General features: G+C 30.8%; 3 protein-coding genes across 3 annotated transcripts; all 3 read right to left on the bottom strand.

Moving 5' to 3' along the window:
• Positions 1–129: 129 nt before the first annotated feature.
• On the bottom strand, positions 130–2,694 carry LOC114374745. Its single transcript, XM_028332411.1, has 4 exons — positions 2,476–2,694; positions 1,844–1,982; positions 1,131–1,264; positions 130–1,032 (listed from the first exon to the last, which is right to left on the bottom strand). Exons 1-4 carry the CDS (start codon positions 2,637–2,639, stop codon positions 327–329), a joined length of 1,143 nt encoding a protein of 380 aa, XP_028188212.1. The 5' UTR covers positions 2,640–2,694; the 3' UTR covers positions 130–326.
• A 5,778-nt stretch (positions 2,695–8,472) lies between these two features.
• LOC114374669 lies at positions 8,473–9,206 on the bottom strand. Its single transcript, XM_028332338.1, has 2 exons — positions 8,889–9,206; positions 8,473–8,807 (listed from the first exon to the last, which is right to left on the bottom strand). The coding sequence occupies exons 1-2, from the start codon at positions 9,054–9,056 to the stop codon at positions 8,706–8,708; spliced, it is 270 nt and encodes an 89-aa protein (XP_028188139.1). The 5' UTR covers positions 9,057–9,206; the 3' UTR covers positions 8,473–8,705.
• A 1,206-nt stretch (positions 9,207–10,412) lies between these two features.
• Positions 10,413–16,816, bottom strand: LOC114373823. Its single transcript, XM_028331368.1, has 11 exons — positions 15,742–16,816; positions 14,748–14,866; positions 14,528–14,647; positions 14,312–14,399; positions 13,560–13,651; positions 13,354–13,458; positions 11,707–11,816; positions 11,420–11,507; positions 11,296–11,331; positions 11,101–11,191; positions 10,413–10,787 (listed from the first exon to the last, which is right to left on the bottom strand). The coding sequence occupies exons 1-10, from the start codon at positions 16,523–16,525 to the stop codon at positions 11,105–11,107; spliced, it is 1,629 nt and encodes a 542-aa protein (XP_028187169.1). The 5' UTR covers positions 16,526–16,816; the 3' UTR covers positions 10,413–10,787; positions 11,101–11,104.
• Positions 16,817–23,693: the final 6,877 nt, after the last annotated feature.

The raw sequence follows: 23,693 nt of genomic DNA, 5'->3' as shown, positions 1-23,693 counted from the left end.
AAAGGTTTCATAATATTTTTCATGTGAATATTTACTAATTCTTCTCAATTATGCGCAATTACATGAAACAAACTCCTTTGATAAGAATATATAAATATGGTAGAAAGAAAATATGGCAGTAATCAATCATTGAGCAAACAAACAAGATAATATTTATTTGTTCAGATTTCTCCATTCTTACACATTCATTGGTGGCCTGTGGAGTATGAATATATAAATATGCTTTGCGTGATCCATATCAGAGAAAGATAATGGAGTATGACAGAGCAGATTATTTAATAGCCAATGTTTTATCATCACATTGGTGTGAAAGGCCAAACAAAGCCTTACAATTCAATGAAGTTGGGGGAGTTGGTTAAGTCAATAAAATCAGTACCAACAGAAGAGGAAACTCTTCTCTTCTTCCTATCCAAAACGCTTCTGCAACTAGGAGAGGGGGTTGACAAATCGATAATTTCAGTTTCATGGGGCACAACAAATGTGCGGCCGACATCTCGATTTTTATTGGCTACCAATGTAGTAGCACCTGATTGCTCTGGTTCTGGTTGACTCAAATCAGCATCACTCTTATTCATCACACTCATAAAATCGTCTTCTTCAATAATCTCAGCTCTTTGTAATGAAGTTGTTGATGATGATTTCATTGTCAGTGGCGTTGTAGAACTAAACAGTTGGCTCTGCTCTTGTGAAGCAAATGAATTACCTAGTGGAGGTTCTCTTGCTTCAGATTCTTTGTTCCACTCAAATGCTTCACTAATCTTGTCCCCGTCATTTGGATTTTGGGGTGAATCAGGAGTGACTAAATCATCGCTCACATCTGGAACAGAACCACTAGTACTAATATTATTATCATCAAATTGTACTTCATCAATAGTATCATCTTCATTCTCTGACAAACCATCAATGCCTTTATTATAACATGGAAGTTCATCCAGTGAGCCAAACTTGGTCTTCATGTGCACTGGCAAGCTCGGGCAACCAGCACAGTGTTTCATGTACTTAGTGGAGAAGAAGTTCACAGTGATATTCATGCTGTGATCATTTATATCAAGTCAGAATCGAGAACTAGATCACACCATTACAGCAAAAAAGAAAGTCCATTCCTAACTCAATAGAGATAGAGACCATACCTCTGCCAGGATGGAAGGGTGAGCATTGTGTATGCAAGTTTAATCTTGTTGGCAATTCCAGAGAGGGATTTAAATTCCACAGCTGCCTTCCTTACAGCCAATGATTCAACAGGGTGCTGCCAAGCCCATTCAAACTGCAAAGTCCAAATCAAATTAACTTATTAACAACATAAAAACATCACTTTTTTTTTTTTGGTCAGCATAAAAACATCACTTAAAAGTTTGGCATCTAAATAGCATAATATGCTTGCTTTCAACCTAATCAAATCATGCCAAATTCCCCAGACAAATAACAACTAGACTAATTTATGTGATGTAAATCCAACAAATTACAAAGAATAAAAAGGTGGAATGCCAGAAACCAAAAGTGGTTGCATATGATAACCACCAACTGCAAGAATTTAACAAGTGCATTTTTTAGTACGACTAAACCCTTTTGGAAAACATGTCAGTTTCCAAGTACTACACATGTTGAAGAAAATTAGTCCAGTTGGCAATTGATACTGAATCAAAGATAGCCATGATCCATGCATGCTTTTTATTAATGGCCAAGTCCATAAACTCGCAAGTTTTCAGCATTAATACAATGTCCTCATGCCTAGCACTTCATGAATTTAACTTGCTCAAACAACCACCAACTCCAATCATAAATCTTCAGACATTTTTAGCCAACAAAAACACTTGACATATAGAAAGCAATATCAGATTCAAACCTGAAGAGCTGAGACATTTGTTGGGAAGCCATAGATACACAAAACCATCTCCCAAGGCCTCCTCTTCTTCGTTCTCCAAGCTCCACACCCAATTTCCCCATTGTGTTGCCTGATCCGGCGCCTCGGATTCACTGTGAATCTGAAATTGCATAGATTGAAACATAAACACAAAGACAAAAAACATAAGATCCATCACACAATAAACAAGTTGAATCAGAAACCTTAAAAAAAAAAGCTAAATTCCCAACATTTCTACCAAAGAAAAATTCAAACATTTTCAGCAAATTAGCAGATTAGCAGCACAAACATTTCTAACCAAACAAGTCTAAGATCCATCACAAAATAAAGAACTAAAGAAGTTGAAGCAGAAACCTTAAAAACAAAATAGTTAAATACCCAACATTTCTACCAAAGAAAATTTGATTAAAAAAAAAAAAACTAGCAGCACAAGAGGATCATCGGATCATAAAGGCACCAACTTGAAATGAAACAGGAACCAAAGAAATTGGTACAGACCCATGATTTGTATGAAGGAAAAACCAAAGGGGTGTGAATGATTTTTGGATCGAGTAAAAGGTAGTGATCAAAATTGGATCTTTGTGAAAATAAGAGAGATGAGATGAGAGAGGAACCCGATGTAAGTGTGGCCTTTGAAGCGGGGGCTGAGAGAGGTCAATAGGTAGCAAGCAAAGAACCCATTTCCTTCACAATCCTCGTTTTCGTTTTGGTTATTATGGCCATGGTTTTGCACACTTTCTTCTTCTTCAATCACAGATGCAACCTTTCTCTTCCGCATCTTTTCTCTCTAATGAAATATGACCGTTGGAGCTGTTTATCTATGAGATCGCATACATAAGGTCACGCCCATGTGACATGATGTTATATAATTATATAATTGAATTATTAAAATAAAATTATAGCATATTCCCGGCAAGTAAGTTAAGTTGGTTTTTTGAAAATTAAATAGGAATAGTTAAATGACTTTGATGTATAATAAATATTTGATTTTTGTGTTTTTAATAAATTTTTATCTTAAGTTGACTCTTTAATAAAAAAACAATTTATTCTTTGGTCATATATATTTTATATTATTCTATAATAAATTAATAAATTTTGTATTTATAAATATTTTTTATTTGTAATGAGTGGAAACTAAAACAAAATTAGTTATTTGGTTCAAAGGAGGTATGTTATAGATTCGTGGTGCTATGTTAGTAAAATGATTAACTGTAAAAATGAAAAATGAGGTATTTGGTTCAAATTTAATTGTCGGTACAAACAAGGAGAAGATTTATATATAAATATAAAAACAAAAATATTATTATTTATTACGCATTTCTTTATTTAAGGTATTTATATCATATTATATATATATATATATATATATATATATATATATATATTCTTTCACTTATTAAACAATAGAAAATAGAATAAAACTATCTTTCTTTATTTTTATTTTTTATTTTATCAAAAAACCTAAAAAATTATCTCCCTTATTTGTTGATTTATTTACTTTTACCTTTCCTTCCTAATTCAAACATATCCTAAACGTGAACATCTTTCTTAACAAGAATTTGAACTTTAATACTTCATTTAATGAAAGATTAATTCCTCCTCTAGATTGAACTCTCAATTATTATCATAAAAAACTTAATTCAATAATTATTTATATTGTTTAATGTAATTTTTCTTGTCATTATTATAAAGGAAAATCGAACACATTTTTGTCACAATTGTTCTATGCATACACCAAACTTCTGTCTAGTCTTGAAGGGAGCATGTACTTAAAATTTCCAATTCAAGCTCAAGCTTGAGGTTAATTCAAAATAATCAAGAGTCTCATTAATGATTGTAGTGATAGCTAACCAAAAGAAGAGAGAAGACATCAAAAGTGAAAGATGTTACTTAATCAATATAGTGTGTATATGAATAACCTCCAAAATCATGATAGATCATGGTGAGGTAGGTCAACCTTGATTTTGACCAAATTTTGCATGTTTGGATTGTTTTCAAAATCATGATAGAATCGATTATGATACAAAAAAAATCATGATAAAGTTGAAGTTAAGTAAGAGTAACTTCAATTTCTACCAAAATCATTTCTACTTGGATTTTGACTAATTTATCCTCACATCAATACCCTCATGCATGTTTATTATTTATTTATTGATTTAAAAATATAATTAAATCTATCAAAATAAAAGATATAATTAAAAGTCTTGTTTTATTTATTTAATTTTGAATGTATTTTCTTATTTGTAATTTTTTTTTAATTTAGATACATTTATGTTTGATGATTATGTTAATTTAATACTTTTAGTATCTATTTTATGCAATTTTAACGTTTTATAAGGGATGTGGTTGTATTTCAAATATTAACATATTATACACATAAAATCTTAATTATAATTATGTCTATTTAATTATAATTATATATATGTGTGTAAAACTAAAAATAAATAAATAAATAAATGTATATAGATATTAAAACTCATTTTGATCATTATATCTTCAAAATCAATTTTGGTTCAAAGTATCTAAACAACATTCTCTAAAAAAAAATACTTTTTTAATATCTGTTATCTAAATAAAAATCACGTTAATTCACAATTACTTTTAACAATAATTAATTCTATAAAATAAATTTGATTCCAAATCAATCAATTCTAACAAATATGTTTTTTGGTCTTAACCCTAGGATAACTAGACAATTATTTTTTTCTTGAGATATTATAAGTAGACTTCCAGTTGAAGAATGAAGATGGGACCAAAAGTAAATGGAAAGTTTTAATGGAGAAAGATTAATGTAATCTAGTCAATCCACTTTAGCAGGGATAAAAAGTTTTAATAGAAAATGATCATTAGCAAGGATAAAAAGTTAAAATCTAAGACAGGAACTTTTCCTCAATCCATACTCGTTACAAGTTCTATGAATGGAAAGGGAATAATCATCTTACTTCATCCTTGATTTTCTGTAAATAAAAAGAAAAAAAAACAATATGATAACAAGGGTAAAAAGTGTTTTAGATACCAATCAATAATATTTTCTTTCCGGTATGTTTGGTATATGCAAAAAAACCTTTCCTCTCTTCCTTTCATTTCAAATTCCGATCACCTTTTAACCAATGTTTCAAAAGTTAGACCAAACAAATCGGTTCAACCAAAAACTAGCCTACTGATTAATCCAAACACTCTTAAAAATTGAGACATTTCAAAACCAATCAAACCGGTCCAAAACCAATAAAAATTGAAGTTGAGCCAACACAGAAAACTGGTATGAAACCTGTCTTCTTAATTTTCTTTTAATTTTTATTTTATTTTTAAGTTTTTATTTAATCTAATTTTTTAAAGATAAATAAAAAATAATAATTTAAATATTTCACACATGTATCAATTATTTTGTCTACTATTATTAATTTTTATCAATAAAACATAATTTATTTTTTTATACTAATTTATAATTCTTTAGAACCTAATTTTTTTATAAGTTTAAATCTTTTTATTATTTAAAATATCATATAATATTAAAAATATTAAAAAGATTCAACCATTAAACCTTGAACCTCGGTGTTTTTCCTAATCCGATTTTAAAAATCATCCTACACCTCTTGCACTACCTAGCGTGCCTTGGGGGAAAAACCAAAGTCAATGGGACATAAACATTTAAAAAAAACCCAAATTGCAATTAAATATCTCATATAAAGAACCAATAACACTCTGGCATAACAAAAGGTGTTACAAAAAAAGTCAAACTTAAGAATTAGCAATGATACTAATAGGGGGAAATATCTTGTTCCGAATGTTGCATAACTTTGGATTTCTTTACCCTGTCATAATCAAGATAAACTCCAATCCTTATTTATTACAATCAATGTAAGATGATACAACTTTCACAAGTCACTGCTTTCCAGAGATGCATAAACTAGATAAATCAACACAATAGAAATTTTCCCAGTTTGAAAGATCATTAGACACTCCTATCAATATTTCATATATATAGGACATTTGTCACCATTACCATGCAAAATCAAATATGATAAAAATTAGCTTTAGATCTTTTGCATTAGTGTCTACTCGTGCTTTTAATACATTTCATTTTACTGACATGACATCTGTACACTACTGGGTGCCAAAGAGAGTCAAGGAAACACAACCTCTCAGAGAATACAGAAATATTGACATTTTGGAAAGAAAAAAAAAATGGACTCCATTAACATGCTAGAGGTTTAAAAAGTTGCTTACACAGTTTATTTTCAATTTCTTCAGTTTAAGCAAGCATTTTGGAGGACCCTAATCAAAGATGTGGATTTGACCACATGAATTCTTGCAGATCAACTCTGAGAAGAGTAATTCTTCCCATAAAACAACAACAACAACAACGCCTTATCCCACTAGGTGGGGTCGGCTACATGGATCAACTTTCGCCATAATGTTCTATCAAGTACCATACTTCTATCCAAATCATTAAGTTCGAGATCCTTCTTGATAACCTCTCTTATAGTCTTTTTGGGTCTTCCTCTGCCTCGAATTGTTTGCCTTCTCTCCATCTGGTCTACTCTCCTCACTACAGAGTCTACCGGTCTTCTCTCTACATGCCCAAACCACCTAAGTCTACTTTCCACCATCTTCTCTACAATAGGCGCTACTCCAACCCTCTCTCTAATATCTCCGTTTCTAATTTTATCCTGTCGAGTCTTACCACACATCCACCGCAAGATCCTCATCTCCGCTACACCTACTTTAGTCTCATGTTGGCTCTTGACCGCCCAACATTCTGTTCCGTACAAAATCGCCGGTCTTACCGCAGTCCGATAAAACTTTCCCTTTAGCTTGATCGGTACCTTTGCATCACATAACACCCCCGATGTTTTTCTCCATTTCATCCATCCTGCTTGAATGCGATGATTCACATCCCCTTCAATTTCTCCATCATCCTGTATTACAGACCCAAGATATTTAAACCGTGTGACTTGAGGGATAATATGGTCTCCTATTTTCACCTCTGAGTTAGATACCCTCCTACTTTTGTTGAACTTATATTCCATATACTCCGATTTGCTTCTGCTTAGGCGAAAGCCATGTGTTTTTAGAGCTCGTCTCCAAGTTTCCAACCTCTCATTCAACTCCTCCCTCAACTCTCCAAGGAGGACTATGTCATCTGCAAAAAGCATGCATCTCGGCGCTATCTCTTGAATTTGTTCCGTGAGGACATCCAGAATTAAGGTAAAAAGGTAGGGGCTAAGGGTTGACCCTTGATGCAAACCAATTGTGATGGGAAAATCGTCTGACTCTCCACCCTGTGTCCTAACACTAGTCGATACCCTATCATACATATCTTGGATAGCTCGAATATATGCAACTCTAACCCCTTTCTTCTCTAGAGCTTTCCACAAAATCTCTCTAGGCACTCTATCATACGCTTTCTCCAAGTCAATAAAAATCAAGTGCAAGTCTTGTTGGTCCATGCGATATTGCTCCATCACCCGCCGTAATAAATAAATCGCTTCCATGGTCGATCTTCCCGGCATGAAACCAAATTGATTTTCAGTAACTTGAGTCTCCTTTCTTAATCTCCGTTCGATCACTCTTTCCCATAATTTCATGGTATGACTCATAAGCTTGATTCCCCTATAATTTACACAATTTTGTATATCTTCCCATAAAAAAATTACAGAATTTTCAAGCACGAAGTTAATTCTGGTACCAGTAGAAAGTTTAAATTCGCCTATGACTGAGAAAGTGAGAACCTATTCCAAATTCTCGTAGAACAGGTTCAGAAAGTTTACTTTTACAAATATAATAGCATTTTTCAAGCACATGTCAGTTACATGAAGAATTTAAGAAGCAATGATTTCGTGTTTATGTTCTTTTTTCGCTTTTCTATAGTCTATACACAGGCATCTTCACTCTCCAGTTTCACACAGGGAAGTTTACTTTACCAAACATCATCAGAAACTCCTTTTTGAGAAACCAATTTGTTCTTGCTTATCTACCTAAGAACCCATCAGCATCCCGATATATTTTTTCAGACATGATACCAACTCAGTTCCCTATCATTATCCTACTATTACTAGTGAATAGTGAAACAGACATACTATCAAGTTTAACCATGCATCAAAACACTCAATAACCCTTTAATCCATCCAGTTTACCATGTTATTCTATCCAGAAATCTCAATTCAATCCTGCTGAAATTTCATTGTCTGTCATGCCTGCCCCACTCCCATATAACTTTTGACTGTAGGAAAAATACAACAACCCGCCTATCCTATTCCTTTATCTACACCAAATACCTTGTATTGCTAAACAATAACAATATGCCTATAACTAAATCTCATTGAATCCAACAAGAGCATTACACCTCTGTTGACACCATGCTATGAAGCTAAGTAGCTAAAACAATTTAAAAGAAAATGTTCCCCCTAATGGACATTGCAATTGATTAATCCAACATAATACCATATTCCTCTGCTTCACCTGCAATAGTTTTCTTTTGCGTGAACCGTGAAAAAAAAACAAGCATCTCACAGAAAATCCATCTTCAAATTAACAATTTTACATGAAAACAAGAAACAACCCAGCAATCCAGAACAGAAACAGTAAAAAGGAAGGCACACTTCACATGATGATATATCAAGAAAATAAGCTTCATTTTCATCATTATCATTATCATTATTTTTGCAGTTATAACACTTTTCATCATTTAAAACCAACAACAACACTATGAACAACATCTATATGATACACAGCATCCAAACTGACCCTAAAAATTACAATCCCAGAGGCAACGTTCAATTACCCAATTTGGGCCCACAGAGATCATGGAACCGAACAATTACAACAACATACAATCGCATCATCACGATCTCTTGGAAGAATTACAGACCAAATGCCTCCAAAGATAACGGCCACTAGCCATATCCACGAAGGTCCAGAACCCAGACTCTACCACAGCGCGAAGCTGCACCCACAAAAAAATTAGGGTTATTAGAAAAAGCGAACTTTTTTGTGAAATTGAGGCAAAAGGGTGAAATGGGTCAACCTTGGAAGTTACATTTGAGGAAGCGTCGGAGGAGTCTGAGATTTTAGGGTTGGGAGGAACAACAGCGTCGCCTTCTTCAATTTGAGGCTGAGATCTGAGGTTTCTGAGAACGAAAAAACCGGCGAGGGTTGCGGACAAGAATATCAGAATGAATCGCAGAGGACACATTTTTTTCTCTTCTTTTTTTCTCAATCCTTTTTTCTCTGAAGAAATGTGTGTGTGTGGCACACTCTTGGACCCCAAAGGGATTAAGGTTGATAATTCCCTTTAATGGCTGCTGTTAAAAACTCATTATTATTAGTTTGTTTTATTTATTGTGTAAGTGCAGTGGACACTACTGAACATCCAATAAGAAGGGTCTCATGTGGTTGGTGAGTTCTGATCATATTAAGAAGTCAAATTCTTCAAGAAACGATTATGATAATGACACTTGCCAAAGTTTAATTTGAGACATTTGAGCACTCCTGTGCATGTCAGTTAAAAATGCTTCTTTTTTGTTGTTTTTTAAATGATTATTTTGATTATTTTTTTAATTTCAATGTAGTCTTCTATCTTTTAAATGCTCATTTTGATTTTTTATCTTATTTATTTTATTTAAAATACTCTATTAACTTTTAAAATTTTACTTTAATTTTTTATCTTATTTAAAAAAATTAAAAAAAGAACATTCATAATATTATTTGAATGATAATGTTGAATATATTTAAATAATTTAAAGGTTATTTTTAACGTTTTTAATAAGATAAAATACTAAAGTAAATTTTTTAAAGAATAAAAAGTCATTTTGAACCAATTAAATAAGAAAAAGGATAAAAATAATGATTTAAAATTATTTTTTATGATAATGACGATGGAAATTTTTATTTTATGACTTGACACTGATTAACTTAAATGACCTTTGAAAGGGTTGTTCTAGGAGAATGTAAACTGATCTAATAATATTTTGTTTTATTTAATTGGAATTTTTTTTCATTTTAAAGTATTTTTTCACATAAATAAAGAACCAAAATGTGTATTTATTTTGAAAGAAAGTATATTTTGAAAAAGAAAATTAATGTCCTAATAGTCTATAAAAATTTAATGTTATCATAAACTTATAGTAAATTTATTAACTTTTATAATAGCTAACATGGTTACTCTAAAGAATGAATTTAACATTCAACTATCTAAAACTAAATGTATGAGTTAATTTTTGATTAGTTAATGATAGTACATATAGGTTTTTCTCTCAAGAGGATGAGATTAAAAAACACTTCTGCACTCCTTGGATATCCTAACTCTTATCACATTAAACTACTAACAAACAATCACATTTTTTACTGTGAATTTTTTTTTAAAATTTCTTACAAATAGACACTAAGCAATGATTATTGAGCCAATTAAATCCGTCTCTAATATGGCAAAGCTGGACCCAGTCTTTATGTCCCGATGTTTGAATATTGGAATTTTTTTATAGGTAAAATGGAACTTTCAAAATTGCCACTTAAGTTGAGTTATTTCCAATCAGCATTAAATTCCAATGCATTAATTTAACTGCTCCACAAGTTAATGGCATTCATTGCTGATCCCTCGAAATCCATTTCTCAGGGAAAATATAATAAATTCAAATATTAAGTGTGGGGCGGCTGAGGGAGTTAGTAAGGTTAGGTCCACGCAGAAAACTAAAGTGGTAAGCATGTCATGCATGCACCCACTCTTTTTGACCAAAAAACTATATGAGTTATTATAAAAAGAAACACCCAAAAAATCATAAAATAATTTCTTGCAATGCCACTAAAATTTAGATGGGAGGCAAAAAAAAAAAAAAAGGTTTGGCCAGCCACGTGGCAAATGAAGTCTGCACTTCAAACAAAGGAATTCACCTCACCAAGCCTATGTGATGTCTTGAATATAAAACATCTGCACCAGAAAGATAACATGATCAGAAAGATAAAAAAAAAAAAGTACATGCACCTAGTCTTCCATGAATAATAAGAAGAAAGGAATAGAATAGCTATACAACTCAATTACCCTTTTAGAATCCATTATTTAACTTTTAACATTCGCCTTATAATATCTTACTTAAGCATAGTTGGTTTTACAGTGGAAACATAGTGCCCTTTAGTATTTGGTTTACCTATAGTATAAACATGTATAATTTAATATGCATACATGGTTCTATGAGCAAAATACTTAAAAAGTAAAAAAAGAAAGAAAGAAAGAATCAGACCACCTTACTACAATCTTCTGGCAAATCGAGTTATGTTGGCTAGGGCCGTTCTCAGGCTTCGAATTCCTGCTCCAGATTTTGAGCTTACCATCATCTGGAATAGACACAAAGCAAAACCCAAAGCTTAATCCAAACAATAATGTCAAAAAAGTGGGAAATAAAATAGTATGAACAAATCTGCCAAAAGAATCAGCATACCACAGGCTTAACTACAGACTTGTTCTGGAAGAGGCTCTGTGATCAAGCATGAAGAAATTTGTTAATCTCCAAAATAGAATGTTAATTTTCATACATAAGGTTAATTTGGATGGTCAGTGTTTACCTCTTCAATTTGCATGGCACGTCTTGCCACATCAATTGGAAAGACCACATCTGTCTTAGTTAATACAATCTGATATTTAGTTTTTGATCTGCAAATTGATATCACTGGTCAAATAAATTTAGGTACGTGACATACCCTATTTTGAGTTTATATGATCAGAATATAAGCCACACTTATATTTGTAACTTTCCCAAGGAAAGAAGAAATAAAGAACAAAGGTGTATGACACCAATGGCCAAAATAAAAGGACAACGACACATGATGCCAATTGCCCGTGTATAATTTACCTTTCCATTAATTCAATTAGTTCAAGATCTCTTGGTTTCATACCCCACTTTGTATCAATCAGAAGGCATACTCGTCTGAGACCAACTCTTGTGGACACATACTCCTTCACCTACAATTAGAGGGTTTCCAGAAACCGGTGCTTAATATAACAAGGCAACTCAAATTCCACTCCATGAACATTTCTACAACAAAATACCAAGAAACATGGAAAATTCCAACAAATATGACCAAATGACGCTTGTATAATGTCCCAGAGTGAAGGCAGAAAAGACAGGTTAAAAACACAGATCCATGTGGCTAAGAGAAAACTTGAAAATATAAAGGATGTGTGGCAACAAACAATGCAAAGTTATTATAGCTCAACCAACAATCAAGTCATATCTAGCATCCACTAAATGGATCAATTGCCAATAGGTAATATAAAGTTTTAATACTAATAAACGACAATTAAGATCTTAATATATTCACTATTGGGCAAGATGAAGTGATAGGTTTCCTATTTACAAGTGACTAACAATGGTAGACTGGTAGAAAAATAAGAAAAGGGTTCCTGACTTCCAGTTTATTCATATGAACAGAAAAGAAACTCAAGGAAGAATGCCCTTACAAGGGGTGTCTCCTTTTTCACTGAGAATGATCAGTTTGTATTATTTTCTAAAAGATAACTTCCTTTAAAATTTTCCTTTATTCAACTCCAGAAGAAACCTTAGCAAACGACTGTTAACCAACTATAACTCCAAATAAAATCAATAGTAACCGACTCATTAAACTTCTAATAGAAACTCTTGTAACTTACTCATGATACATTAACTGCACATTATTACTGTTGATATGGGCACATGAATAGCAAACCCAGAATAAACCCTCCCATCCTTATTCTCCTCATTAATTATTGGTATGGGCACATGAATAGCAAACCCCTTCCTCACTCACTTTTGTATAGACAATTGAACAGTTATTTTTTTATCAAGTGAATAAACCAAAGAAATCTAGCTTAGTATCTAACATGATTTCTATATAAAATTTGGTGAATCTCTAATGTCTAACATCAACATCAAACCAAGTTTTGAAGACTTGGTCAGTGCTAAAGTTTATATCACCATGTTTTTTAATCTTGTGTTAAAGAGGATTACTTTTCCTCCAAACATTTTGCAATTTCTTCTATCTAGTGAAACTCGTTATTTATAACAAAAAAAAAAAATTTATTAACATGAATTCAATCATTCTCACAAGTCAGGACACCTTTAACAGTAAAACTGGAAGCAGTATACCACGGCAAAAAAATCGAATTCCGGGAAACAACTCAATTAGTTTAGTGCACAAAAAATTAGTTAACACAATTATTTTCATCTTGGCGGGTTAATAAAACAGTCCCAGAATTGAATCAATGTCCCTCCATCCCCTGGGGCCTCTTTCTTGCACCACAAGTACAGTAGCTATGAATAGGTAGGTAGTCAGAACTCAAAACCAATTTAGCATGACAAGTGATGTTTTAATCCAACAAACTAGTTATTCGACTTTAACAAATAACCTCGAAGTATGGGAAGACTAGCACCTATGGAATGATATCATAATACTTTAGAGGCTAAACCAAACTTTTAAGAACAACCTGACCTTGAGAGATTAAATATAATTTGCATACTTACAAGCTCCTCCCAAGATTCTTTCACTTCTTCTTTTGCATAAGCAAATCCATATCCTGGCAAATCAACTAACCAATGCTTTGTTCCCAGATTGAAGAAGTTGATTGTCTGCAGAGTATTCATCATTTGTTACAGAAGAACATTTCATCTATCAACACACTTTATCTTTCAAATTGCTAAATGTGCCAAATTTCAAGACCTTACGATACCTGGGTAAGGCCGGGCTTGTCTGATGTCCGCACAACCCCCCATTGTCTAGTGAGTGCATTGAGAAGAGATGACTTCCCGACATTTGACCTTCCTGATAACCAGAACACGGTCAGAAATATCATTTCACTTTTTTCTCTTAGCAAGTACATTAATATCTACCTACTTTCTAAACAGATCTGTTGACTTGATTATCTGAACCCGTAAAATAATGATGAAAACAACCCCAAACCCTTCTGCAAAAAATTTACTGAATTTACCGTATGTAGGTTCAGTTTATAGCCCTAAAATGTACCCTCATAAGGAAGTGAAATACAAAATAATCAACATCACAATGACTTGGCTACAGTTTGACAAATCTCTTATTACAACAAAAAAAAGGGCAGCTTAGTAGATGAGGCTACCACCATTGTTGTTTTCAGGAGGTTCAGATGTATTTTTCCCTGTGAATGGATAAGCTGTTTCCCCAAAACACATGACCACTAGACCACAGCTGGAAGCAAGCTTACCATTGCATCAAGAATGACAATGAAACTTATATTATTAGTATTGTTGTTGTCGTTATTACAAGTACATCATACACTAACTTTTACATAACAGGAATAAAACAGCTAAAGATAATGAAACCAAAAACAAGGCAATAATGATCAAATATAACACCTCAACCAAATAAATGTATCAATGCCATAATACAATTAATGTAAACAAAGGGGCAAAGAAGTAGGGGTTAAATGGTGGTGCCTTAAAACCATACCAGCAAATGCAATCTCTGGAAGATTAGGAGGTGGAAATGATGATGAGACCTTTGCAGCAGCAAAAAAATCCAATTTATTCCTAAAAATCTGTCACAGTCAATCAGAACAGAATGACAAGATTAACAAAGGCAAAGCAACAACAATTAAACTGAATAGCAATGCTTATTCTAGAAGTTTATAATAGTGTTTTTTTATTGAACTAAACAAGCACATACATTTTCTTCAATTTTCTCTCTTTCTGAACTGCTAGAGAAGGGAATATTATCTAAGGGTGCAGAAAGATCTATATTGTAACCTGCCCTTTTTAAGTCAATCATGCGTCTCCTGCCCAAAAGCTGTGAATAATAACCATAGTAGAAGTCAAAATACCTTCACATTAACAATGGAACAACATAATCAAGATAACAATCAAAAGTCCCTGCTCATATAGATTACATTTTTTTCCACAAAGGAAAGTATCAAAGGGCTAGGCTGTATTGCACGGAACTGGGCATTCTTGGACATTTTAGGCTCTTTCTCAGACTCCTTTTCTTTCTCCTTCTCCTCTTTACTTCCTGAAATTAACTTAGGGAATCAAAGGGAAGAAGTTCTGAAGATACTCATGTAAACAGTAAAAAGCATCACATTCAAGATAAACCACAAGCATTTGATGTATCACAGACAGTACAGAAAGACAGTCAGTCAGCATTCATTCAAACTTTAAACGAAGCTTAAATGTTCAGCTGAGGACAATCATCCATTGAGTCTATCCTAAATGAATAGCTCCTCTCGTGTATCCTTTTTTATTAAATTCCAAATTGAAAATACAGACAAAACACAAAGCAGATGTTAAGCATGTGGCCTCAACCTTCAACCTCATCCAATAATTTGTCTCCACAGAAACCTGCAAGTCCCTTAAGAAGTAGTATTGTAGTTTTTTTTTTTTTTTTGTAAGTATGCAAATATAATTCAGTTGAATATATAAAATACTTAATACTGATATTTTTGCAACAGAGAAATGCTAGATTATATATGTGCACAGGAGGGTAAAATCCACACTACAGAAAAAGGTGAAGTGCTCCAGAGGAATTCTAATCTTACTATTTGTAAGCATGAGAAGATCATGCTTACAAAATCAAAGTAATATAATTGCTTTTATTAATTATTTCATTAAATAAACGCAAGCCATTATCTCAGGACAGCTCTAAAACTCAGCTCACAGCAACCATCCTTTGCACATCTTAAACATCATAGATATGGGTGCACGATTACTAAGAGTATTTTATTATTCAGAACTAAAACATATATTAATTACCATTTATTAAAACATAATAATTATAATCATTAGCAAAGTTCTTCCAATCACAAGTATGATTGCATAAAAACAAATAAAGAAGAATTATCAAACAGAACCTATGCTTGTGCAAAGAGAGGAAGATAAACCACCTACCATTAACACCAATGCCATCATCTAGTCTCTTGTTTGAGATATCATGTGGGTCAATCTTTATCACCCTTTTCTTCTTCTTCGGACGATCATGTAGCATCTCAGCATCATCATCATCCAACCCTGTTCTATCTCTGGCTTTTTTCTTGGCAAAACTTGAACCAGATACAACTTCTTGGTTTTTCCCTTTGCTCAATTCAGTTTTCTTGTCTCTACTTCTCTTCACCGAACCACTTCCTTGATCTTCTGTCCCAACTAATCCAATTTTCCCCGCATCCTCCGCCTTGCCTTTCTGCTTTGCAATAGCCAACACAACATCTTCCTTCCTTTCCTTCCTCATTTGAGTCGATCGCTTCACTTTAAAGCCGCCATTCCTTGTCTTATCATGATCCCACATTGTATGGTGGCCAGCATTTCCTTCAACGGGTACATCTTTCACTCGCTTCTCACCGTTCCTAATCAAAGTTCTCTTCTTAGATACTTCCATACCATTCTCTAACTTCACATTTTTATCCCCTCCTTTCTTAGCATATACCCTCTTCTTCTTCCCACCAGAATCCAAAGTCCTCAACTTTCCCCTCTCCAAAACTTCTTCACCCGATCGCATTCCTTTAAAATTCCCCCTTTTCTTCAACTTTCCCTCAGACTCATTTCCTCTGCCAAAAGCCCCATTTTTCTCAAAAGAATTTTCATCCTTCTTAGCTCTAATAAAGTTCCTAGAAGTGCTTACTACAGGTTTAGTGGCATTCTTTCTTAGCTTCTTCCTTAAACTATCCTCAGAAGGCATTTTGAACAATGCTAGTGCTACACTCACTTATACTCTCTCTTTTTTTTCCTCAACAAACACTAAAATCAACACCCCACATGTATTTTATGTGCAACAAAGCAAATAACAGGTTCAGACACAGTTTGAGTTCCCTGAAAATAAGGTTTAGAAACTTAACCTCGTCATGGAATCTTCGAAAGTTGAGAACTTTCGGTGAATATTTGAGAGAGGAGCTTCCAGTGTTGTGGTGGAGTGTGGAGGCAGTGAACGTAGGAAATTGGAGGAGGCGCTCTAATGTGGATCCTAGATTTGGGCTTGCTTTTGGGAACTATTATTATCACCTCAGAATTTTTTATGCGCACCTCCACATGTGTTAAAAAGTTTTCATTCCAGAAATACCTTGTATTTCTATTATATATAACAAAAATGTATTTTTATTGTATAAGAGAAGATGGAAAAAATAAACAACAAAAATAGCTTTTCGATGTATACTTTATACAACAAAAATACACAACGGAAATCTCGTTAATGAGTTTTCCCTGAGTGGCTAACAACAATGACTCTTTTCCATATTGTTAAGTGTCCTCAACTATTGAATCTCCCAAGTGACATGGATCACCTCACTACTCTCACTGAACAAAAGTAAGGCTTAAAACAAAAATTGAGAGAAACTTTTTTATTTAAAAAAATAGAGTGATATGTGAGGTTTTTTAGTTAAAATATGTAACTTTTTTTACTTTTAAAAACTAATAGCACATGTTAGTAAACCTAATATTTAAACTTTTGTTGTTTTATCCTTAAACCGACCTTGCCGGTGAAGATTTGAGCATAGATGATTGTCCTGACTTGTGTAAAAAATGTGAGCCACAATGTGGTGAGTACTGGTCCTTCATCACTCACATCCAACGTCTTTCAATTGGAGAAACAAGAGAAGGGCAACTCTTTTTTCTAATGATATTGCATCTGAGGTTGAGATTGCGCGATTAGTAAAACTAAAATGTTGCACACCATGGAGACCACAATTTAAATTATGATAATTTACTTTTTTTTTTTGTTGCTGCTAAATTGTTCAATTCATTCAGAAAATGTTTGATATGGAGCTAGAGAAATTAACACTGTAACGTTTATAAAGACATGTTCTTGAGACATTGAAATTTATGATGTACAACAGTCTATTTTGTGATGTATGGTTTTATTTTATGTTTTATGCATAGTTTTTTGTGTATTTTCAGCCTGAGGTACGATAATCCATACCTTTTGGAGTGTGTTTAAGCTTTGTAATCATTTTTGGCAGGTGGTGGTAGAAGCTTGTTGTTCTGTTCTGCATTTGCAACTTTAATATTTGTATCAGAAACAAAAAACATGTTTGTTGTTGAATGAAAGTATTCTCACGTTTCTGATTTCAAACACTTGTTCTTGTGTGTCAACACATTCTTAACAGATATTTGCAATTAGCGTTGGTGTCTTGAATAACTCAATTATTAATTTGAGATAGATAAAAAAAATTAATTAATTTCTTTCTCATTACAGATGGGGGATATGGCACAGAACCCTCCACCTTCAGCTTCTGGACTTTACTGTAAACTATATCCACTACTTTGAGCTAGATCTATTTCCTTTTCATGGTTCCCTTTCATTGATTTTTCTACTGTGCTTGTTCTGTTAAAATCATGGGAGAAATATATATATATATATATATATATTAGTTACTTTAATAAGATTTTCTATAATAATAAATGAGGCTTAAATTGTATTTTGATTTCTCATGTACTGTAATTGTACGATTTTATTTTCTGAGTTTCAATTTAACCAATTGACTACCTCAAGTATTACAATTGTTTGATATTTTAATGTAAATTATCAATTAATTGAATGGGGACTTGACATGATCCTCCTCAACATTTTGAAATATATCTATCATCTTTTTATTATTTTACAGAAAAAGACTCATATCACTTCATTTATAATAAGATCAAAGATACAATTAGGAATAAATTAAACTCAAAATTATGCGGATTAACATAAAATCGAGACACCATTGCAAGAGAATGAGTGACTTGATTTAGTTGTCTACGAAAAACTCAATTGATGAGTTTCGCATACAATGAAAACTAGGTTTATATTTCTGAATGATAGACCCAAACTCAGAATTGATCATGATTTCATGTGAGCCAATTGGTCAATTACTTGTTTGCAATCTAGCTCAAAAATAACATCATGCATATTTTTCTGATGAGAGCCCATTTGATCGAACATACTAGAGCAATTAGACCTTGAAAACACGTGTTACTATAACATCATGTGGATACCTAATTTTGTTCGGACAGACTAAAAAAATGTTTAAAAAATTAAAAAAAAAAGGTCAAACAAAAAATGAAGAAAATGCGTGAAAATTAAAAAATGTAATATTTGTTTAATGTACAATTCAAATTCCAAAAAGAAAAAAAAAAGAGAAAATGTTAAAATTAGAGAAAATATATATATACAAAAAGAAAACAAATATTGTAAAAAAATATATAAAATAAAATATCTTGATGATCATTTGGAGCTCTATTTCCTGAGTGTGCTAGCAATTTTTCATTTTCATTTTAGACAATTAATATTGATATTTTTCGTATGATATTTTTATTTGTCACTTTCTTATGTTTTACTATGCTTTTATGTTAAATATCTAGTTGTAATTGTTTTTCTTATGCAAAAAAATTAGTTCGGTAAAAAAGTTGAATCGAATCAGTTTCGAATTGTAGTTTGATTTTATAGACAAATAGTCATATTGAATTGGAAATTGATTCAGAATCAAACTGATTGTTAATCATTTTTAAATTGATTGTAAGAGTTGAATCAATTTTGAATTGTTTTCAAATTATTTTTTTAAAATAAAAAAATATTCAAGTGAAAATCAGTTGGATGATCTTATAAAAATAATTCGGTTAACTGAATTAGTTTTGTAAAACAATGCACTTCTTGTTTCTTGAACTATCTTGGGTATAAACTACTTCGGTTACAATTTGGTTTAGGCCAAACCAATTTTTTTCACACCCTTAATATCTACGTGTGGCAAAGAATACTAAAAAGAAGGAAAGAAAATCTAGATTAGTTGACTAAAAGTTTCTTTTTTTAAAGATGTTTCCTTTTCTACAACAACAATAATAAGTTTTTTTCAATAACAACTTGGATGCACTTTTAATTTGATTATTATGAAAACTACTTAAAAATTAACGATTCTCACTTTGGATGCATTTCTAACTTGATTATCATTAAAGCTTTTAAGTAAAAACTAAAAATATAATAAAAAGTTTTTGCCATAACCACTTTGGATGGAGTTCTAATTTGATTATTGCAAAAGCTATTTAAAAGTTAATGGTAAATTGGTAATTACTTTAGATGCACTTCTATCATCAAAACTTTTAAAATAAAAAAAATTAAAAAGACAAAAACAATAAAAATATCAGTACACAAATATTTTCTTCAAAAGAACTAGTAATTTTGATTCTCCATGTACATAGAAACAAACAATCACTCCTGTCAAACTAAAAAGAAAAAAATTGAAAAAATAAAAAAATACAATAATCATCATCTTTTTAATAATAATAAATTTCTGTTTAATAATAAGTTTCTCTTGTTAAAATAACAATAAATAAAACATTCAAAAATATACTTTTTCATTTTGAGGAATAAAATAAATAATTTTAAAAGTTATTAAAATTTGCACATTTAACTATCTTAGGATCGTCATAGGTTATTAATACATTCCCATTCCTTACGCGTAATTAACTTCAGAATCCAAAATTATGTTTTGAGGCAATTTTTTTAAGATTTTTTTATGTAATTTTCCTTAATAAACTATATATGATGACGACTCTTCTGATTTAACATATTTTTCGAAATCTTGTCGTGACTCTGATTGGACACATCTTGATAAAAAAATTAATTTCCAACTTTACTTTCTTGGCATGGCCAAATTAAAACTATAAACATGAGGCAGGTCTAAACCTCTAAACTCCTTCCTCATGGTAAGACGATCGGTTCAGCTGAACCAATTTATTCCTCTTCCTGAATTATGATTTGAGCCCAACAATTACATCCTCATAAAAATTTTACTTGAGACATTAATAATTAATAATTTATAACTATATATAAAATATATGATTAAGTATAAGTAATTAATACGTTATATTATAATTAAAATTAAATCGTTCAGATATTATATGAGTGTGATGTTTAGCTAAAATAATTATTATTTAGATTTTATTTATTTCTTAATTGAATATCAGATTAGCATGGTTCCTTTTTTCGGGTGAACCAAAAGATTAAGACAAAAATAAATTATATATAAATAAAATAGAGTATTTTGGTGTATACATTTTTATATTGATTTTGTTTCTATAATTAGATTTATAAGTTATTATTTTATTCTTATTAGTTATAATTATCTTCATAAATCATCCACTAGCTTTTATTATTTTTCTTTTTATTTAAAAAATAGATGAAAAGGCAGTGAGGCACAGAGTGCCTGTGTTTTCCCCTTATAATAACTAACAAAAACATAAATATTAGTGTGTCTGTGTATGTTTGTATTTCTATTCGTCTAAATTTAATATTGTCATCATTTTAATTTTGTTAAAATTTATATGTTGTATATTCTAATTGATGTACATCTAATTTATAATCTTACACATGTGTATATTAATGAGTTTAATATACTTTTTTTGTTCTCAATACCCATCAATTTAAAAGCTTTTTTTTACTTGTTGATACATTGTAAGAATTTTATCTTATTATGCATTAGCATGTAATTAATTTTAGTTTAATACTTCACCTAAAATTAAACTAAAACAAATAAAGTTATGTATTTTTTTTAAAAATATTATAATGCTTTTAATCGATAAATATTGAACATAATTTGCGGCAAACTGCAATATAATTTTATAATTTCAATATTTTTTATTTTTAAAAACTCTTTTCTCAACAAAAAAAAAACACTGTATCCTTTCTTTCCATTCACTTACATTATGTCCTTGTGCCTCAAATCAGGTGATACTCATCTTCCTTGTTCCTCTCAAACCCGTTAAAGAAATTATCTTATTAAATCATTTAATAAGCTAAGATTATAATGTCTTTTTCATTTATTTTTACACTGTAAACGGTTATAAAAGGTTAGTACTTAGTACTCCTTGGGCTGAGTATCTTAGTTATATATTTAAAAATAATTATTAAAATAATTTAAAATTTTTATGCTCTAACTGAATAAATTTGTATAATATGTGAAAAAGTACTTATGTTTTTAAGAAAACATATTAAATTTTTTAACAAATTAAAAGGTTCTATATACATGTCCTTTCCAGGAAAAAAAATTAAAAAATAGTGTTTCGATGTGCCCCATTCCTTGGAATGAATCTTTGTTATATATTTAAAAATAACTATTAAAATAAAATAAAATAAAAATAATTTAAAATTTTTATGCTCTAACTGAATAAATTTGTATACTAGGTGTAAAAGGTACACATGTTTTTAAGAAAGCATATTAAATTATTTAATAAATTAAAAGGTTCTATATACATGCCCCTGCAGGAAAAAAAAAAAATAGTTCTTCTATGCACCCTATTACATGGCACTAACAACAAAAGAATATGTACACCATAAATAAATAAATAAAACAAATAAACAAAAGAATAGAAAGTAACTGGTGGTACAAGAAATATAATAGGAGTCTCACATTTAAAAAAATAAATAAATAAAAGCTTAGCTCAAGAACTAATTAAGCTTCTTTGGATTTACATGAAACAGCCTATCCGAGTTTGCAGCAACTTTTGGAGATTAACAACAACTTTAATTAGTATAGATTATGCCTTGCAGAATGTAATTTTGTGATAGTTCATGTATAAATTAGGACCTGTACAATAACAAAAGATTTATCACGTGTAAAAAGCAAAATAAAATAAAAACTTAATTCAAGAACTATCACATTAGCGGTACAAAATTTCATTCATCTATCAGGATTAAACATTGTTATAACATCCAAAAAAGAATATAATACCTTACAAATTATAACCTGGTTGAGTTGCTACTAACAAATGCTATTAACTTCTATATAAAAAAAATATGACAATATAAACGGGAACAAAATGTGGTAACTTTCAACCCTATTTCTTCTTAATTTTGTTCAATGATTAAATTCCACAGCCTACATGGAATTTTTTTTAACATATTCATACTCAAAGATAAAAAAAAAAAAAAAAAAAACATAGAGCAAGGTTAATTAAAACTAAGAACAAAATATTACACAAATATATAAAAATTGAAATTTCTATTTCTAACTCAGGGTTAAAAATTGAAATTTCTATTTCTAAAAGTTTAAAGAATTTTATCAGCCAAACAAAAAAAAAGTTTAAACACTAAAAATCTTAAATTTTTTAATGAATTAATGAACATTGATCGGATCAACTTAGCTAAAAATTAATTAACCCGTTTTTTATTATATTATATCCGGTGCAAGGACCAATTCAACCCTATTTCTTCTTAATTTTGTTCAATGATTAAATTCCACAGCCTACATGGAATTTTTTTTAACATATTCATACTCAAAGATAAAAAAAAAAAAAAACATAGAGCAAGGTTAATTAAAACTAAGAACAAAATATTACACAAATATATAAAAATTGAAATTTCTATTTCTAACTCAGGGTTAAAAATTGAAATTTCTATTTCTAAAAGTTTAAAGAATTTTATCAGCCAAACAAAAAAAAAGTTTAAACACTAAAAATCTTAAATTTTTTAATGAATTAATGAACATTGATCGGATCAACTTAGCTAAAAATTAATTAACCCGTTTTTTATTATATTATATCCGGTGCAAGGACCAATTCAACCCTATTTCTTCTTAATTTTGTTCAATGATTAAATTCCACAGCCTACATGGAATTTTTTTTAACATATTCATACTCAAAGATAAAAAAAAAAAAAAAACATAGAGCAAGGTTAATTAAAACTAAGAACAAAATATTACACAAATATATAAAAATTGAAATTTCTATTTCTAACTCAGGGTTAAAAATTGAAATTTCTATTTCTAAAAGTTTAAAGAATTTTATCAGCCAAACAAAAAAAAAGTTTAAACACTAAAAATCTTAAATTTTTTAATGAATTAATGAACATTGATCGGATCAACTTAGCTAAAAATTAATTAACC

The sequence above is a fragment of the Glycine soja genome, chromosome 11, assembly GCF_004193775.1.
Source record: "Glycine soja cultivar W05 chromosome 11, ASM419377v2, whole genome shotgun sequence".
Classification (NCBI taxonomy): domain Eukaryota; kingdom Viridiplantae; phylum Streptophyta; class Magnoliopsida; order Fabales; family Fabaceae; genus Glycine; species Glycine soja.
This window is presented reverse-complemented; position numbering and strand designations above follow the sequence as displayed.

Coding starts and splice junctions, on each gene's coding strand:
- LOC114374745 (XM_028332411.1), bottom strand. CDS start 2,639: ATGCGGAAGAGAAAGGTTGCATCTGTGATTGAAGAAGAAGAAAGTGTG. Junction 1,983..2,475: donor AAAGGCCACACTTACATCGG/GTTCCTCTCTCA, acceptor ATGCAATTTCAG/ATTCACAGTGAATCCGAGGC. Junction 1,033..1,130: donor ACCCTTCCATCCTGGCAGAG/GTATGGTCTCTA, acceptor AAATGATCACAG/CATGAATATCACTGTGAACT.
- LOC114374669 (XM_028332338.1), bottom strand. CDS start 9,056: ATGTGTCCTCTGCGATTCATTCTGATATTCTTGTCCGCAACCCTCGCC. Junction 8,808..8,888: donor CCTCAAATGTAACTTCCAAG/GTTGACCCATTT, acceptor TTGTGGGTGCAG/CTTCGCGCTGTGGTAGAGTC.
- LOC114373823 (XM_028331368.1), bottom strand. CDS start 16,525: ATGCCTTCTGAGGATAGTTTAAGGAAGAAGCTAAGAAAGAATGCCACT. Junction 14,400..14,527: donor GAGAGAAAATTGAAGAAAAT/GTATGTGCTTGT, acceptor TGACTGTGACAG/ATTTTTAGGAATAAATTGGA. Junction 11,817..13,353: donor AAGAATCTTGGGAGGAGCTT/GTAAGTATGCAA, acceptor CTCTAATTGTAG/GTGAAGGAGTATGTGTCCAC.